The 20,017-nt window shown below is 41.1% G+C and overlaps 1 protein-coding gene across 1 annotated transcript; it reads right to left on the bottom strand.

The window, feature by feature from the left end:
- Positions 1-976: 976 nt before the first annotated feature.
- LOC132087868 (uncharacterized) lies at positions 977-12,387 on the bottom strand. The gene is made up of 2 exons (XM_059494763.1): positions 12,002-12,387; positions 977-1,389 (listed from the first exon to the last, which is right to left on the bottom strand). The coding sequence occupies exons 1-2, from the start codon at positions 12,167-12,169 to the stop codon at positions 994-996; spliced, it is 564 nt and encodes a 187-aa protein (XP_059350746.1). The 5' UTR covers positions 12,170-12,387; the 3' UTR covers positions 977-993.
- Positions 12,388-20,017: the final 7,630 nt, after the last annotated feature.

The following is a 20,017-nucleotide window of genomic DNA, read 5'->3' as shown; positions in this document are numbered from 1 at the left end:
TTCTAGGTTCTCGTGAAACACGACACAAAACAATGATTCATAATTCCAAAGTTATTTTCGATAATTACATACGAAGGTCACTCGGCGAATCAAATCATTTCGAATCTAAGCGACCCAATATGTTCATGTAAAAAATTAAATTAACAAACAAGAGGAAAGCTATTCAATTAGCGGGCGTGAAAATCCCCGGACAAAGTTCCACATTACTAACGCTTGCCTTGCCAACTTACGAGTTAATAAGGACACAAGATCATAAAGCTTAATTATTACGATTAACACTGTTTTCTTCAAGGTTTGTTCCAACATATACGCGGAAAGGTTGAAATAACGAACACACTCAAAATACACCGTCACGACATGTCAATTGTACCAAGGCGACGGTCGACATGCGTTGCAAACGCGCCGTGACAAACGGTCAAAGTACACCATTTCATTATGCATTGTAAGTGGTCTTAACGCCCGGTAATAACCCGGCTGTTCGCATAGGGCACACTACTAAGTAAACGCTGCTTTACGCGTAACAAAAACAAATAAGACTCATGGAAAAGGGCAATAAGTTGCAAAGTGCCCTATTCGATGCTTTTATAAGCCTCCTTTATAACGCAAGCAGAAACGGCAGGCACTGCCATTCATTTTCCAATCGTGAACGACGAAAGGGCGTGGAAACTTTTGTTTCTCGGAAACAATTTTTGAGCTTATCAACGAACGTGCTGTTTTACTACACCCAGCTGTTCACTAATCTCATCGTCCAGGGAGGGTCTAACTTGGAATTTAGCCACGTCGGACAAGTACTCAATGTAATGACAGAGTTGTTAATCACGTAATTCAGTCACTTGCCCTTATTACACAGAGCAGTGGGCATATTAGATAAGCCTTTTGCTTATAGCCATTATAGGTATACGAAGGGCGTGCCTATGCGTTCAGACTAAATAAGAACTACGTTAAGCGAGCACGGGGTACAACATAGGTCCCGTTGGGCATGATTAGGAGTAGCTAATGAGAAATGAACTTGCCTGGTCGACTAGACTGCGACGCTGAGTCGCTATCGTCGTTCATCAGATCGTCAGCATCGAGACCGGGTTCAGCAACCATCGACGCTGAGCCATTGAGCGGGTGATGCCCAGGTCGGCGGGAAGAGCCAGAGATTGACGTTTGACTGGATGGCGTTAGAAAATTACTTTCGGCAATGCCAGCCGTTGTGTAATGTTGCGTCGGCCGTCGATGGCTCCTAGGAATTGTGCCGCCTCCGTTTTGACCGTAATAACCAGCCGGTGTGTGAGAGGAGAGTTCTGATCGTCCGATGAAGCTCCCAGGAGAGCTCCTCGGCTGTGATTTGGTGACAAAATTAGATGTCATGTGAAGTTCGTCTCCGATTTTGTTCAAATTGTCCTGCAAAAAACAGTTACAGTAGGGAATCATTAGAGTCGCCTTCGACTAGGGAAACAGTAAATGCCAAAGTAACTATGTCACAAAGGCTTCTTATAGTTGTTACATATTAAATTTTGTTTTACTATTGAAGAAGATTTAGAAAAACAACAAATCCGTTTGAAATTGCACAAACTGTAGAGAATAAGCGTCTTGTAAATTATGACTTGATGCAGTTGGCCTTCTCAAAAAGTAGCATTAAAAGGTCGTATGTAAATATATTATAATCTAGAAAGGCAAAAGGGAAGTTTCTCTTTAATAAGGCGACTTGATATGCCAGCAAGTCTACACATTCAAGGCAAAAATCAGATACGAATACCGTCAGTTGATTCAACTGCCATAAGTGAACGTGGAAACAATGGGATACGGCGTAAGGCTGGCAAAAAAATGAAAACACAGGGGAATGAAGAGATTTAATATGACTCCCGTAATGGCCGTGATTAGAAAAGAATCTAATTTTAAAAGAACAGTCTTAATAATCAATGGGACGGATTCTCGTGAAAAGAAAGCTCTTTCATGCGATCAGTTTGATGTGGAAATAGAGTTGAAGTACAAAAGAAGAAACTGACCGTCTTAAGTTTGGATTATACAAATAGAGAAGCCTATTGGGTCTAATTCGGTTATGAAAAGGCGTTAGAAACTTAAGGACTACCTCTATGCAATTTCGCATTGGGTGTGGCTAGAACGGATAGATAAAACGTTAACAATCGTTGGTGAGCTTTAGCTTAAACGATATTCAGTTACATCAAAAAACGGCTTTTTGTGTCCAAAGTTATTGACCCAAACTGAAAAATCACCGATCCTAACACCCACTGTCATAGCTAGTTAAAAAATGAAACGTCAAATACTGAAAGCAAACAATTGTTGGTGTTACGTCAACGGTTGCTGAGGTTAAGAAATGCAAATATAATCTAGAAAGAAAAAAAAATAAGCCTTATGATATTATGCAATATGTCTACATTACTATTCAACAAAGCAAATCGTAAACCGTCCTACTAGAAAACCAGCCGTTCTTGTTCGCCTACTTCAAACAAAGATGCCACAACTCAGATGTAGAAAAAAGAAAAATAGGCAGAGACGAACGTCCCAGCAGAGAACACGGGACATGATTTGTAGACACAATACCCTACCACCGCTGGGTTGAGCCATCACAGCTGCTCGTGAAAAGAGTTTTGAAAAGGGAACAGGGACCGGACGAGCAACGCTGGTAATCAAAACAGAAAAACACGCAAGGAATAATATAAGGAAAATAACAGCTCTCTCCATTTCCATCCGTTCTCCCGCAGGGCATGTTCCAGCCGACTGTACTGTTTGGCATACTTTTCCTTTTTAGCTCGCCTTTGTTAAAACTACAGTGCACCATGAACGAGGACGGGGTGCCTATTTACCTTTGAAGAAGCGCCCCCAGTCCACGACACAGCAGAGAGCCCCATTCAAATAGAGTGACAAGAGCAAAGTGCCAACGCACTTGTCAAGTCTTTAGAGGACCGATTTCTTTTTTTTATCCGCTTTCTGCTAAAATACGTGTAGCCTCGTCGCTCTTAAAAGACTTCGATAACTTTTCTTTCTAGGGAGAAAAGCAAAGAATACGAAATGTCCAGCATGGCCCAGCTGTGAAGAGTTACAGTCCGGTTGACTAGGTGTAAAAAAACAAACAAAAAACTCAGGACGTTCTCTGTCACTTTGGAACTGCATCTTCTACTCAGCGTAATGTAGATCTACTTCAACAAAAAGTTCTGAAAGTGTGGCCCCATTAGGGAAGAAGTGCTACGGAACGAGAGAGTTCTCGGGATGTGAACATTTTGAAACTAGATTATAGAGAAAGAAAATGAAGGTGGTAAGAATGATGTAAGGAAACCAATCATTTCCTTCTTATAATGGAAAATATTCAAAAACAAAAATGTCGAGTGCGTAAGCTATTCCACTTTGTATGATACTCGGCAATGTCACAAAGGTAAAAAGAAAAATCACGTCTATACTCGAAAGTCAATTAATTAAAACGCGGTGCATAGTATTCGAACTGTTAAAACCTGTAATTGAAAGTGGATGAACGAGCCATAAATCATCAAGCGATAATTACACGGCATTTCATTCAATTTCTCCGAATCAAAAACAACAAAAAAATACAACGAAATTGTGGATCTTTCATCACAGCGCTCGACTGTCTCCATTGACACGATGATTTACATTGAATGAAAAAAAAAACCCAGGTTTTAAAAAACAAACAAAAGAATCTCGTCCCCTCGATATTGGCGAACAGAATTTCATTTTGCGTAGTCTTCGCTCTGTGATCAGGTGGAACCTTTTCATGCGAGAAGAGATCCCATCTTGACTTTTTTTCACAGCTGGAGTCGCCGTCTTCTTTTATTCGTGAATTGTTCATATGAAGCAGGGCAGCTGTTGTGCCAGCCAGACCCACACGCCCTTAGCTCTTTTTTTTTTTTTTTTTTTTAATTTTATTTTAGCTAGCGAAACTTCTTTGCCGATAGCAAACCGCGATGGGACCACTCCACACACTCTTTCATGGCGTTCTTCTTTTTCAAAAGTCTCGTTTGTATATATGCATGCTATTCTCTCTTCTTTTGCGTCACACACAAACAATCCTATCAACGTCATCATTATAAAAGGGTGGGGGCAGGATGCATGCTTTATAAAAAGAGAAAAAGGAGCTTTTTTTTTTTTTTTTTTGTCTCACCCTGATTTTTTTTTTGTTAAGGCACAGCTCACGGCAAGCCTAGCAGGCCGAGCGTTGTTTGCGCACGGCAGCTGCATCACAAAAAAAGAAAAAAACAAGAATTGGATCGAACCAAAAACCAATGATGCAATTCAGTACTATTTTTCGATGGCTCCCGGTGCTGCATGGCGCATTGTGACTCACGTCTGCTCCTCGTAACGCAATCGAATAATCATAAAACAAAAAATCGATTGTTCTCCCATAATTCTAATCATCCCTCCAAACTGAGATTTGCCTAATTTTCAATTACATACGAATTCGGGGATACACCCGGACGCTTGTTATTTCCTTTCGCCTTGATGATTCGATAGAAGAGAGAAGCTGCATTCAATTTTTCGTGAAAAAAAAAAAGAGTGGATCTGAATTGTTTTTAGTTTCATAAATTGATATTAAGCGTGTTGCTATGGCGGTACATAATGCCGACAGATTGGGAACCTGATCTACTTTGCATATCTTTATCGATTCTCGTCGAGTAGCGCGTCCATTTTCCTGACTGTAGATTTCCTTGTTATTTGTCGACTGCAAACGTGGACGTCTTGAAATTGCGTTGAGATAAAATATGCGACAACGTAGAGACGTGCACTATTTGACAAGCGCAGCCACCGGAAATGATGACACTAACGGGTCAAGTACAACGCGGGGGAGGCAAAGTGAAGAATCTGAACGAACGCAGTCGTCATTATTTTTCTTTTGCCTGGCGCGTGCGGTCGTCAGTGCCCACTAGGTAGCTGTTGTAACGCTGGTACCCAGTTTGTTGATTAAATAAACACCACTACGCTTTTACTGATGGCTTTCTTCCCTTTTTTTTTTTTTTTTTTTTTTTTTTTTTTTTTTTTTTGTATTTTTCTTCTTCGAACGGAAGGGAAAAGAAATAAACATTCGCTGCGGGTGTCACGTCATCCGGCTTGCATTGTCGTTCAAAATTCTTCCGATAGGCTCTTTGGCACGGGATATGATTTGATATCAGTTACTTGGGGGGCATGTAGAAACTTGTAACTATTCAATGATTCTTGTATGTATTTCTCTTATCCACTGCTGGCTGTGGGCCGCTCTCCAGCAAGGAACGGTGCCCTCCCCCTTCCTTAGCAGCGGGCCAAATTCCTTCAGTCGATTCGTCGTCTCTTAAGTCTGTCCCCTTTCCGTATTTTTGGCTTTCTTATCTTATTGTCTCTATTTTTTTTTTGCCTGACTTTCTTTAAGGGTACATAGCAAAAAAAATAATAATAGGAGATAATGACACAATTTTCGAAATACATATTCAGCTACCGTATTAAAGATGTTTGTATTGGCAATTGAAGTTAGGTTAGAAAAATACGCCGTCATGGGGTGGTGGGCTGTAGAAAGGCCAATGGAAAGACTTATGTTTCTTGCAGATAACGAAAAAGACAAAGACATCAAAGCTATCAGATCCAGCTAGAAATTCTCATTCGAATCTCGTAGACTTTCATAGCTGTCTTATCATCCATGCACGCAAATGGTTAAATAAAGACGGGGGCTGAAATAACTGGCGCGCGACTTGAATCGATAAGTTGCACAACAAAAAGTCACGATGACGGGATTAAAAAAACAAACGCAACAAAACGAAGCGTGCGGAATACACAAACGAGTTGCTCCGAAAACTGATGTTTTTATTTTTCTATTCGCTGTGCCTTGCGTTTCTTTTCTTTGGCGAGAAAAAGGAAATTTCGTGATACCTTGCACGACAGGCTAACATTTCTTGCAAGTGGACCCTTAATGAAAACAGGCGGATTCGTCAACACTCTAATTAAGTCGAGGGTAACTCTTGGCCTTCATCATTTGACTGGGAGTCTATGGCAATGTCCATTACCTAGACTGGACTTTGTAATGAAGCTCCTTCAATTCCTGGGTAACAGTTTCCCCGATGATATTTAGCACTTTGCACAAATTGTAACAATCTCTCCGCCATGATTGTTAGTCCACGTCAAAGAGAGTGGCCAGAAAAATCGACGCTGTCCTATCGCTATCTGCACGGCTTTCCACTGGACGAAGATAAGAAGCCCTACAAAGAGCAGCGTTCAATCAAACTTGTCCGAAAAACTGGTCCAGCCTAAAGACAATCTCTTTCGCATTTGCTCGAATGATTCCGAAGGACAAAAGGCCATTGACGTTACTATCTTTTCGAACGCCGTTTCATTCGACCGTGTCCAAAGCCCATCGCTTGGTAACAAGTCATCAACTGTATCTCAAACAGAAATAAAAGACGAAGGAAGGCAAATAAAACGGCACCCTCGTTAAAATCATAAGATACTTGACAACAAACGAACGGACGTGGATCAATTAATGTGCGTTCAAGTTGTTCAATGTAGACGCCCAAGAGTCGATCAACTTCAATTCCAAATAGTCTCACATCGAAAGACGAACGATGGATGTAAATGTCCGACGCAAAACGTGGCTATACGGGTCGTGTGGAACGAATTCAATCAAAGGTCTTGACGAAAAGTGGTCAAATGAGAACAAATGGCGAATCTCTGGGGTTAAGATTGCCACTAATACCGAAAATTGTTCACTTTTCCGGTCGCCACGTCGAGAAATTGGTATTTACTGGGACGAGTGGTCTTCAGATTGATAGAGATGATTAAGCATTAAGCAAAAGCCAGGAAACTTATCTTCCGTCTAGACTGATAGCGTCACAGTATAAGTAATACGATTACAATGGAGTCAGAAGCGAGAAGCGATTTCAGTGTTGAGCATTTGCCGTTGGATCGATTTTCAACCAATTTGTAGCACCAGACAGTTCACGCCACCATTACCGAATTAAATTACCATAATCACTAAGCTAAGAAGCGTGTTAAGATATTTACTCTGAAGTAAAATCAAAATGATGGACAACGATCTAACTTTCAGCCCGAAAAAAAAACACGTCAGTTATTAAACGTCAAGTTATTGGTACGGGAATTCGTCAATCCCAATACAAAAAATAAGAGATCTCCCACACTTCCAATAATTCGGATCAAGATTATATGTTTTCCAGACGAGACGATAGTAATCAATGATTATAGAAAGTAATCAAACAAAAAGACCCGGAACGCCAACGTCGTTTGCAGCGAAAATGCGACGGGATCGATCGATCTAGTGGTCAGCGATCAAAAGGAGATTGAAGGACCCCCTCCGTCAAACTTCCCAGAACTTTCATGTGCTTTGGGGGTTTACTTTATGAGCTTGTTTATAAGGTGCTAAAAACAGCCTTTGTACGAGCCAATCACAGTGCTATATATTGTACACAATGATGTTGACACACGGGCCGATACAATACTGGCTGATTGGCCGGAAAAGTCACGCAATGCCTCATCACGTCATGGTATGGTTGGACACTTTTAAACGTTAGTCTAACGTATCCGCTTCGTTTGATCAACACGAGACGGACAAACACCAGTAAAAATCCAACACATGAAACATATAAGACAAAGTTGAAATGCAGGAGACACGACCGCAACACATTTAAAATTGTTCAAAGAATTGGACTTCCTGATCGTGGTGCATCACAAAAGAATCAGCAATGAAAAATCGATACACAACAAAAAAAGGGGGATTTTAGCCTTCAGCATACTGCTGCTGACATCTTCCACGTTACAGTGTAGCAATCTATAATTTTAGAGAAAAGCAAAAGCGGATCTCTCTCTCTGTTTCTTTTCGTTTCATTCCACTCAAGGAAAAGGCATTAGCTGGCAACTGACGCCCTACTGCCGTCGATCGCTTTCTTGTTCTTCCCACAAAAGAAGGAACTAAATGCCGGAAAAAAAAAAGGAAAAAGATGAATCAAGAATGTTTGATTGATTGCTGCCTCCGAGGAATTATTAGCTGGATTGTCGCAAAACTTCGTCCGACTACAAAGAATGGCGTATTTCAGCGCCTGCAATAAAAGGAAAAGTTCAAAGCCTAGAAGCTTAAGAAACAAATTGGAAACCCCTCCAAAAAAATAAAAAGAGTCCTTTTTCATTCTTTTGTCCACGTCTTAAAAAAAAAAAAAAACCACCGACAATACTAGTCGGTTTCCCTTCCATTTCACATATGATTTACATGTACCGAGTTCCTTCCCCGATTCCGACTGATGCGTGTGTGAGCCGATCGATTCCGTCGGCAGCAAATATAGAAACCCCCTCAACAAGATTGGTTGCATCTCTTTTTTTCCGCTGCCCGCTATTGCGGCCGTCCTATTCAAAGCTTCTTTGCCATCTCGTTAAATACAACTTTCCTTTAGATTTTCATTTTTTTTCTTTCGCTCGACCAATAGTCATCTTCTTACAAGCATGATCGACGTTCATTTGACACGGATTCGTGCACATGCAAACATTCCGCATATTCATTTCTGCCCGTCAGCCTTTTTCCGAAAGAGCTATCACAAACCCTAAAGGATTCCCAAATGTTTTCTTTCAATAACGAAGCCGATGAAAGTAACTAAATTATTTGAAATCACCATGGCTGTTGGTGATGAAGAAATGAAAGAGAGAGAAATGAAAAATCGGAAAAACAAATCGTTTCAAATGTAAACATATAAATACGCATAGACCGTAGATAATAGAATCAATTTGAGGTCACACACACTAAAATAATGGACGCATGACAGATCTAGACAAAGAGGCGAATAGGCAGCGCAGAAAACGAAAGAAATAATTCAAAGCTTAATTCAGTTTTGATTGCACTGTTGACTTTCACGTCTGACGTGTGGACGAGCAGAAACGGAAATGCAGTTTAAAGCGGGCTAGGGTTTTCACGTCCTTTGCGTGACGGCTTTGTGTCAAGCGTGAACGAATGAAAAAAAAAAAAGTGGGAAAGAGAGAAAGGCGGTAATTGTAACTGTCTCCAACATTCGTCGAAAACTCGGCATGTCAGTGTAAATGAGAACATCGCTTGCAGCAGGAAATAACATCTCAAACGTCCGCAATGTTTAAGTGTCAAACTTAAAAGTAGTTTGAATATTGAAAGGGATTGAAAGTCTGCGGCAGCCATTTGATGTATGTTAGTCCAACGCTGCAGACAAGGTTTCATTAAATCTGTTGCTATGCACAGCACGATGATATGAAATCTAAAAGACCGACCATTTACGTTGACTGCAAAAATTGTCGATATGAGATATTCGATAAACATTCTGAACGTCTCAAAAGTGACGATCGAATCAAATGAAACATTTAAAGAAGAATGAGACGCTAATCTGGAAAAGGCTTAACGATGGCAATAGCGATACATGACTAACATCAATAAAAAGGACAACTCAAAAAAATGCAATAAACGCTCTTCATTTTCAGATTCAATTCGACGACTTTACAACACGGTGGGAGGGTTGAACAAACACGGCAGCCGACTTCATTGGAAACTTTATATTCATATCCAGCGGTACAGCGTTGGGTACGCGACCAATGCAGAACTTTCCTTAGACAGTTCATATTGGAAGGTCTCTACCGATGAATAAACAGACACGGCACTGTTCGATTGACACACAAAAAGAGACATTTCAATTCAGACAGCGAGCGAGAATAAATCGATATCATCCGTTTGATCTGCGGTTCCGCGTTCTGTGCCAATTCACCGTGAACATTGGACGATTTGAATGTAGCCTTCCCATCAGCAGTCGATGCAAAGCGAAATAAAAGGTAGGTCGCCATCTTATTTTACACAGATAGAATTCAAATGAAAAATTCATACAAGCGCGCCTACGCAGATTGCCATAAAGTGACTAGAGACCCCTATTTCTGGTTGTCTTATTTTCATCCCACCAAATACGAATCCAACCACGAAAAAAAAAAAGAAAAGAAAAGCTATAACCCAGGTGGAAAGCCTATCCGGCCTTCCGTCTTTTACAGCCAGGAGATTGATGCGCAGAGATGAGCGCATCAAACCTCACTTTTTTTATTGCGTTGGGACACTGGTTGTGGTAGAACCTTTAGGACAGTAAAGAGAAACAACTAAACACAGGAGAAATAAAGAGTCAGGAAAGACATTAAGCCTACCGTATAAATACAGGATTTTCGAGGCAGTCGGGGCTATTCGCTTCGCATAGTGTCTCAAGCCTTTGCGATGTAAAAGGCTGTATAATAAGGGCCTACGACGGGCAAGATGGGCAAACGACGATACTGTGTTGCGATCGATAACCAAACAATTACCTTCGGAGTACAAGATCCGCATGATCTTGACGATCAATCTCGCAAAGTATATCTACGTCTATTATTACTGTCTAATGCGTGTGTGGCCGCGGCACCAGATGCTTGTAGCGAAGCGCACAGGGTGTTGCGTATGTTTAACAAAGATTGGAGCGCTCGGATACAAAACAACACAAAGTTCCAGCTTATTATTTTTTGTGGAAAAGCCCTTTTTTTTTTTTTTTTTTTTAACGTAAAAACCTTCACAAACAGGAAAACAACACGCTCTTTCTTGCCCGTCTACGCTCTTTCTTTCCCCATTCCACTATCGTCTTTCGTGTGAGATCAGTACCACTAGATCCGCGCTCATCCGTCAGTACATTTATTCCTTGTAGTGCAAGTAGTATGTTTTTAACTAGATGATAGAGAAAATGACGCTAACACGCAAACAAGTCTTCGATGTTGCACGCATTTTTTTTTTTGGAACATGGACAGCCACTTTTTTAACTAGCTACTTTCAATCGTAAGCATTGAGAGAAGAAATGGTAGACGTTTCAACAAAGAGACTATGTCGAGTCTGTCAATAATAGAATTGGTAAGCTTGTATACAATGTTCTTCATCAGCATCCGACTGGCAAGAAACGTGCGTGCTTTTGAATTTTCTTTCTCGACGCACTCTCCTCTACCCCCCCCCCCCCCCAGCTCTCTTTTTGCTGGTCTTCGCCGTCTGTTTTATCATACACGAAGAAAAGCTCTTTCCAGCCACGTCAACGAAAATCTGCTGATCCCAGCGGACTTTCCAAGCTTCTTCCGTTCGCCTTTTGCTCCAGAACAACAGTGAAAATGTTTGTGTTAGCTACAGAATACAGCCTCACAGTGCATGGGTATATACTGCTGCCATATTGGGCTAGACCTAGACGGCGCAAAGAAGCTCCGATGATGAGGATTGCCATTGATGACTATGAAAGAGATATGCACCACGGAGGAATTTGATATTGGGCATATAGACACAGTCAACGTAGTTCGCTGTGCTATTGGCTCAAACAAAGTTAGCGATGATATACACAACGTTGAAGGAAATAAAAAAAAAAAAAGGATGGGCTTTCCAGCGCAAGACCAGCAGAAGATAGAAAATCATATGGCCAAAGAAGGAAACGAAATTTTAATCAGCTCTTTTTGAGTCATCCAAATTTGGGTTTTTCCCATAAGCAAAATGGTAAACAAGCGATGAAAAATCCAGTCGGAACCATCCGCTTCGTGTACATAAAAACTACCAATCACGAGAATATTAAAAAGCCGGATGGCGTCAGGAAAACATGTCAACATCCGGTGCAAGAGACCTCTTTCTCTTCATTCCTCGTCCCCATCCGTGTGTAATAATATATTATATCCCTTTCCCCACCCGTCCTGCGTTACGACAACGGCGTCAACAGCCCAGCCATTTCGAAACGGCGAAGTGAGCAACACAATCATGAGGGAAAAAATCAAGATTGCAGTGCCAAAATGATTGGCGTTTCGATTGGCGAAAGACAGGCGCAGTCGGCTTTAGCTGACACAAGAACAAATAAAATTGTATTCTCCTAGCAGATCTCTTCCTCCTCCCCCCCCCCCACCTTCAGCGAACCGTAAAACGACTGCAGGTCGTGACAGTTCCACTATTGCATCATGAATTCGACGAAACACGATACGAGTTTTTTTTTAAATTTGCACCACCGCTAAATTTGATTAAATATGTTCTTCCTCCTACCTTGTAGCTCCAGTAATTGCCGTAGCCCATGTGATTACACGAACACTGGCAGTGGCGAATGTGATGCTCCAGATCCAGCTGTTGGTGCCATTCTTCCAACTCGAGCTCATGCTCCGGTTGACTGTGGTGATGCTGCTGCTGGTTATAATGAAAGTGATGATGTTCCATGGTGACGTAGCACTGTGTCCGCAAAGAGACGTATAAACGTTACGACTTCACAGAGTACAGGCACACAGCGCACTAAAAGGCAGCAGTCCTGTTCGCGCCGAGTATATATCGGTGTCGTCAAAGATTGTTGGTTTCCACGGTTCGGATACACAATGCGGAGCTTCGGTGTGGTAGTGGGCGACGGCAGCGCTAACACTCGCTAGCAAAGCGATGCCAGCAGCGGCCGGCAGAAGTAGTTAGTGACATGCGCACTATGGACTGTATAGCGAGGAACCATTCTAAAGACGTGGTGATGTGTGGCGAGAGAAAATGAAATGTCTAAAACAAAGAAAATATGAAAATAGGAGAAAGATTATTTATTGATATTAATATTGTACACAAAGTGACGAGACTGCGTGTCGATCAAGTATCTACACGCGAACAATAACCTATTGATTTGAAAAGATGTTCAATAGCGCATTATACTGAGAACAATGGCAGCATTACACAAAACAGCAAAAGTTTAAAATTGCTATTACAGCAAGGGTCTTTTTGAATCCCATGTCGTCAAGGTAAATTTCGCAACTTGTATAGTAGTACAGAGATGAGGTATGAAAACAATGAAATATCGACAAGCCAAAAGACTTGCTACTGCCACTCTCAGCATTTGACACGTAAAAATTGGACGTTACGTTACGTCATCATTCTGACCATCAGGTAAAGATTCCCCTTTCAAAAAACCTCCTGTGTCCTACGTTTAAGATCAAAATAGAAAAGGCAAGTTACGTCGCATGAAATTTAGTTTTGTTGAAGCTTCAAAGGTCTGTGAAAAATTCCAAGTTAAAACCTTCTGGCAAGACGAACAATAACAAGATCGAATGTTTCCCGATCGACAATATAAAATATCATTCGAAGGCCGTGGTGATTTGAGTAAAACAAAACGGAAGCTATCCTTTCAGCCAGCGTCTACACACTCTGCACCTATAGCTTTGTTATTAACGAGGTACTCAAATTGATTGTTTGCCCACTTAAAACGATCGATAGGCTTTTGCTCACGCCGGGAAATGAGAGCAAAGAGGAAGGAAGGGTTGAATAGTGACAGTCCTGCTAGTAGATGGGAAAGGGGGCAGACAAAGTGAAGAGGGCCCAGTGATGTATAACTCTTTGTCTTCTACAACTTGGAACCATCCCCATCGCTACAAAAGCTAGCGCCTTGTTTAGTATGTCTGGGCCGGTCATAGTATAAGCGTAGCCGGCTAATTTATTTCACAAGACGGGCCAGCAAATGGAGAACGCTATGATATAAGCAATGCTGGCGACAGAATGAAGATCATGGGAAAAAATTGGAAAAAAAAAGCAGTGATGATAGCGGCATCAATAGATTTCTGAAAAGAAATATGAAGTCGCTAGATGAGCGGATGTTTCCAATACAAGATAAATGATCAGTTTGGCAAACGATCTACGCTAAAATAAGGAGAAAAAAAAGGAAAGTAGGCAGAGATACAAAAAAAAATAAAATAAAATAAACTTAGAGAGCATAGTTAAAAAAAAAAAGAATAGCGAAGGTTGATAGAAAGAAGGTCTTGGCGACAAATCACATCCAGGCGATTCATCATTTCCAAGTGAACTTCCAGAGACGTGTCGGACTCCATAGCGACGGTGGCTCAGTTGATTTTCTTTTCAGGCAGTCATGGAAACGTAAAAATACGTGTCTCAACAAGTGGCAAAAGGAATGAAGAGCATCAAAAGAAGAGAGGATGTCTAACGCTAGGCTCAAACTCGATCACTTTACGTGTGCAATGGCATCAGGGAAGTGAGAAAGTAAGAGCTACGAGGAAAAGAATACAAAAAAAAAAAGAAAAATCAAAACCAGCCTTTTTGTGCCTGTGGCTGCGTCACCTGACATTCTCCCGGAAGCCTAAAAGTCTGTTAATGTCACCGTGTAGACCTTGTAACGAGAACAGAGATCGATGTCTTTCGCGCAACGCGGACCAAGCCGCACAGCTCTCAATCCAATTGTCGTTACCGCTTGAAATGAAGAGACGACGCAACATTTCTTTAGTGATTTTTCCCGTGTCTTTGCGTAAACCGCATGTTAGTATAGTCGACGAGAAATCGTTTAACCCATACCGTGCGTTTAGGAACAAAGATCGTCTCCGAAAAATTATTTGTTCCAGACTCCCACAATCTTTTATTAAACATGCAAATTTAACACAAACTCGGTAGCTACTAATTGTTTTGAAAATTGAACTAAAGTCAGTATGCATGTTGAGCTTAAGTGATGTGCAAATACTAATACGGTTCCAGCAGCAGCACAACGGCCGGAGATGATTCCCCTAATCCACTAGTGATTCTTAGAATTTCAAACGGAGACAAGCGGATGCACTGAAAAAAGAACGAAACTCCCATCTACCCACCAATTTTCTTGGCTAAAAACGAAACAAAATAAAAGTGTTAGGTATTTGCATACGTCCTCCCAGCAGATTTCAATTCCAGAGCTGATTTTTCATCCAGCGTATAGATGAAATAAGATCCCCATCATCCCAAGGCTCTTGAATTTGTTTTGTAGCAGTGTTTCCTCTTTTTACGTTCTTCACTTCCTTTTTAATGAGATGCACAAGCATTCGTCAAAAAAAAAAAAGGAAATCAAACGAGTTGTGCGGGCAAAAAATGAAAGATGTTCTCTCCACGTTTCCTTCAACCTGAAAGAATGTGACCGGGATTGCAATTATTTTAGGACTGTGAGTATCTATGGCTTCTGAGTCGCACACACAACGTCGGTAATAGTAATAAGAAAAACTTGCTGGGCGTTAACTTTTGATTCAAGAGTCTGCCGAGATCGATCGTACCGCATTATATCATTAATACATTTTCTTACTGAATGCAAAATAGCCTTCTATCATTGCCTTCAGCTGGCCTACAACCCGAGCTGTGCGAACTAGAGTTTTGGAATTGCGCGAAAAAAAAAATAAATCAATAAAATGAGGTTATACAGAACACGCGGTTGAGTCACTGCGTTCACAAAACCCAGAAGAAAAAAAAAGGGCGACAAAAAATATTTGCATTGTGCAAATTTCGTTTGCGTTGGTCTCGCATTTTCGCCGCCAGGAATCGCCTCCGTCAAAAGTTAACACGTGAATCACGAACTAGGTTCCCATTCACGCGCAAAATCGATGAATTCAGTAACACAGATCCTAACTGGCTTTGCATCTCAATTGATGCAGCTATCGAAAAGAAAAACCTAATTTTCAATAGACTTCAAATGCAGATAGTTGAAATTGGTGACAAAAGCGTTTACCGCTACCCGCAACCCCACCCCTTCCCAATTATTTCAACGGCCAACAATTTTGCAAGAAAATATTAAACGAAGCGCGGGTCGCTCCAAGGGAAAAGAAATTGTAGACACACAATCACTTCCCGCGAGGTTCAAACGCTTCCTTACGCGCACAAAGTCACGACATTTCATCGCGACTCTCCTTGAGCGTCCCTCAGAGAAATGCCGGGCGGGAGTCATTGATTATATTCCACCACTTGCTTGCTCAGCATTCCTCATGCGGAAATATTGATTCATCCAGTCTTGCTTTCGCCACTTAATGTAGTACAAAGCAAAAACATAAAAACAAAACAAAAAAAAAACATACAAATAAAAGAAACGGTATTGCATTACACGTTGAAAAGCGGGTAAGTATCAAAGACATTTGAAAAACAATGTAGCCTGCACTTCACATGTAGCACTTCGTGATAATAATTGACAGAAAATCAATAGAAAAGCAACAGAAGCGTGTTTGATATGTACCCTGTCTTTTTAATGATGTTATACCTTCCTCTGTTGGTATTTAAAAAAAAAAGTGCAAGTCCCTGAAGTCTGTGGGATGAATACACGTAGGCGTATACCGAAATCGATTGTAGCATAAGGCGGTAAAAGAAAAAAAAAAGTAGGGAACGTGGCACGCGCTAGAAGAAAAGAGGAAAAGCAAACATGATACACCCCGGCAACAGGCTTATCCATCTGCTCCAAGGCGATCAATCATTCCCGAAAGCTATAAAGATTTCCTCCTTGCCGCCATACTCGTTGGCCATCTATCAAGCTAGCTTGTTGTATTCTTGTCCAGAAGGCTTAGAAAGATGGCGCCTACATTCGCTGCGTCTTCATCGACCCGCCTACCTATACCTGTGTGGCATATTATTTCGTGCGCGATGGAACGGTACACAATATCAGAAAATAGGAAAACGCGACAATATCAGATGGCGAGGAAGGAATGCATCCGAGAGCGAGTCTATTACATTCGATCGAAATAAATTGTTTTCTTTTATGTTCACCGCATCCAGTTTGTATGCGACGCTGAACGATGGTGCGTGAAAAAGGGCAAAGAGGCGTTAGATTTACGGACGCGTGATGGCGCACATCTAAATTCGAATGTCTTTCTATCACCATCCATTTTCAAACCCGGTTCCACTACCAAACGCCACCGTATCGGACACGATCGTCTACCGGCAGTTTACGATCACTAAAACAGGATTTTCTGAACAGTTTTCTATTTCTCCGCATTGATACATTTGGAAGGGAACTAAACACTGCAAAACCGAAGAAAATCCATATCGGATATTGGCACGCAGCTTCCTTCAATAATCGAAGCGGACAAGGGAAAGTAAAGAAAAATCACGAAAAACTTGATCGACACACATTACGGCCCCAAAAGCCTCGATGCTGTTTAGAATACGCACAGCTCGTTAGGAACGAATACGAAGAACAAGCAATCAAACAAATGAGCAAATAAAAGTTTTGCTTAGGTGACAGCAGCACGAAATTTTACACACCAAAAGTTCATTACGTCAGCTTGTGATAAGTGACATCAATACCATTGCTCAGTTTAACCGGTACGGCAATTTCAAAGGCTGTAGACTACGTAACGAAGTCATTCCACTATTTTCTTTTACTAATTAAGAGCAAAATGTATAACCTGTGAGTTTCTGCCACCTACAAAGCAACGCGCTTGGCACAACACGTTGAATTAATTGCGTTGATACAAACTACTAGATCCAAAACACTGCAACATAAGCGTGGACGGTTAGAGTGTTGAACACGTGATTGAATAACGTCCAGGAGAACTGCTCATAACACGCACGATTACTGCCCTGGGTACACAAGGGAATACGGGACAGAGTAAATCGAATTCTAGGGACTGTCATACTTTAATGAGAAGATTTACGAGTTCAGAATACGGTATATATTTTCCTCATCATAACTGTGTTTGATGCCCGTCCGGCAACACCGTAACATTACTTTACGACGTTTAAATATTTAATCACACAGATCACAGCTCCGCTTCCAATGAAATCCAGCAACATTTTGCAATTCCTTTTATCTTTTAACTAACTTTGCCCATTCCCCGCAGCCTAACAAAAGAAACCCAAATACCGCAAACAGATTCCAATAATAATAATAAAAAAGCAATAACTTGAATTAACCGTAAAATCAACATATTAAAAAACTTGTCAAATAAAATCTGAACTATGTCTTCGGGCGAAAGACGGACAAAGGAAACAGTTCAGAAGAGTTGGTATAGTCCCCACCAACAATAGTTGATTTACAGATGTAATCAGTTATTTGAGTGCGTCCTTATACTAACCCTTATGCGGTTGTCCAGGTTAACCGGTAGCGCACGATCTATAAAACGCAGAGAAGGCCGGCTGCTCGTCCCCTTCCTATACCTTCAACGTCTTCAAATACTGTACTACCTATAAAGGGATGGCACGAAATGCTAGCGCGTGACACGGAATCACACTCGGAAGTCCCAACACAAGCGCGTAAAACAGATTGCGTGTGAAACGAATAGCATGCATCTTAGAAATTGAATTTTCTCGGTAAGCACGATAAGAGAAATTTCAACAATGTTCGTCGAACAACAAAGACTTTTGTTATCGAAAAATACTGGCACCACACGCGGGTGTTTTGTAGCTTATGCATGCACGCGTTATTGAATGCAAAATGTGATACACCAGCAAAGAAGGTAAACAGATTTGACAAAGAGCTAGAGTTGTGTACAACTTTTATCAGAAAAAAAAAAAAGGATCAGTATTACATGTAAATCTACCTGCTAAAAAACACGAGGATTGTTTGTCGTGAAAAATTGCTTTGATATTAACGAGGCAGGAGTTCACTTTATTACATGCATCGTTGCGTGTACGGTAGGAGAAAAGCTTTATTGCTCCGTTGCTCTTCAAAAACATTCCCTAACAACCATCTGCATCATATTTGCAATACTACTACATCAGACGGGATCACCAAAACGAAGCGAAACATAACAAAAACATACCGAGAAATATGTCAGATTCCCGGTCGGTTGTCGCTGCTGCGCACATTCACGCACGTCGCACTGGAAACCTGTAAAACCCTGTCTAAGACGTTGAACACTGGCCTCGTGGGTAGCATCCGCTGTTGCTGTGTTTTTTTTTTTTCACCATCTGCATGTTCAATATCCTGGTTGTTGGTCGGAGAGATAAAGTTACGTAACTGAAAGTTTTTTCACGGTCGGTGAACTACTTACGCTTCCCTATCCCTTCCTTTTTGCATGGATAGCTTCAGGCCGTGTCCATTATGTCGTTTCCAAGAAATGACATAATTATGGGGGCGGTTTTCTTGTTTTGACCTTGGAAAAGAGAAAACAAAAAGTAATGATCAAATTTACGTAGTCTTCCCTTTTTCGAATATAATATAATTTGGTTTATTCTTTTAAGTTAACAATCAACGATCAAATTCTATGCGACATTCTAAGACTTCAAGATTCAATTGAACGCGTGGATATTTCCTAATGTGCATGTAACAAAGTTTCCCTTTTTTTTTAGCAACTAAATCGAGTTCCTATGGACTTCTGGATACAGGGGAGAATAAAAGTCATAGAAAATGAAATCGTCAGGCGAATGTTATTACGTCACACGCTTCTAATAAAACGAAGGACATCAAAGAAAGTAGTCTAACGGAGGAAAAGCATTATGAATTGGATAACGTCCCCGATTCACGACATGAGATTAGGCTACAATGTTGCCATGGATGGTCCATTCGGTCCTAGAATGAAATCGGCCAAGGAAAATAGAATAAAATGACGAACCCAATACTGCCAAACAGCTGGGCCACCATCTGCTCACGGTCTTCGTCGGCGAAATGGAATCGTTCGCAGCGTGAATCTCTGATTGCTTACATGATTGCCCGCCTGGATGCAAGGAATCGTATTAAAGCTTCCCTATCGTGGTTCCCACATCTAGTCCGCTTCCATTCAAACGGTACGTTATTTAAAGTGGATTTTATAATAGCACAACTAAATTGCATTTTGATCCTTGGACTTGACGAACACGAACCTTTTTTATTTTGAAGGCATTTCTTTTTCTTTTTTGTCCTTGATGCTTTTATTTTGACGAGGACGAGTGGAATATTCAGAAGAAGCTTCTTACTATAATATTATCATTTTTGTGATGTTAGCGGTATTCCATATCTCAATCGATTGCGCCATTCTCCATGCCAGTACATAAATTTACTTTAGAACTGTTGAATAACGGATCTTTCGGTCGTGTAAAAGTGTTCAGTAATAAAATTCCAATTTCATTTTCTTGCATTTCATGAAGAAGACGGAATTAGAATTAATGTTTGTACAACTATGGAATTCAAATGGAAATTTTTGCTGACGCAATCGTTTTTGCTACATCTGTTAGTTCATGCTGTGCCTCGTTTATCGCTCTCCGGAGCTGCGAAGATGTAGAATTTTTTGTACGCGTAACAAGTTTGAAGCAGGCCCGATAGAGGGAACGAATTGCCAGAGGAAGCCTTGAAACCGGAATTGTCCCGCACACTCACGAAGCCAGCCTTATCGCAAC

This window comes from Daphnia carinata, chromosome 3 (assembly GCF_022539665.2).
Source record: "Daphnia carinata strain CSIRO-1 chromosome 3, CSIRO_AGI_Dcar_HiC_V3, whole genome shotgun sequence".
NCBI lineage: Eukaryota > Metazoa > Arthropoda > Branchiopoda > Diplostraca > Daphniidae > Daphnia > Daphnia carinata.
Note: the sequence above shows the minus strand (reverse complement) of the source record. Positions and strands in the feature narration are given on the sequence as shown.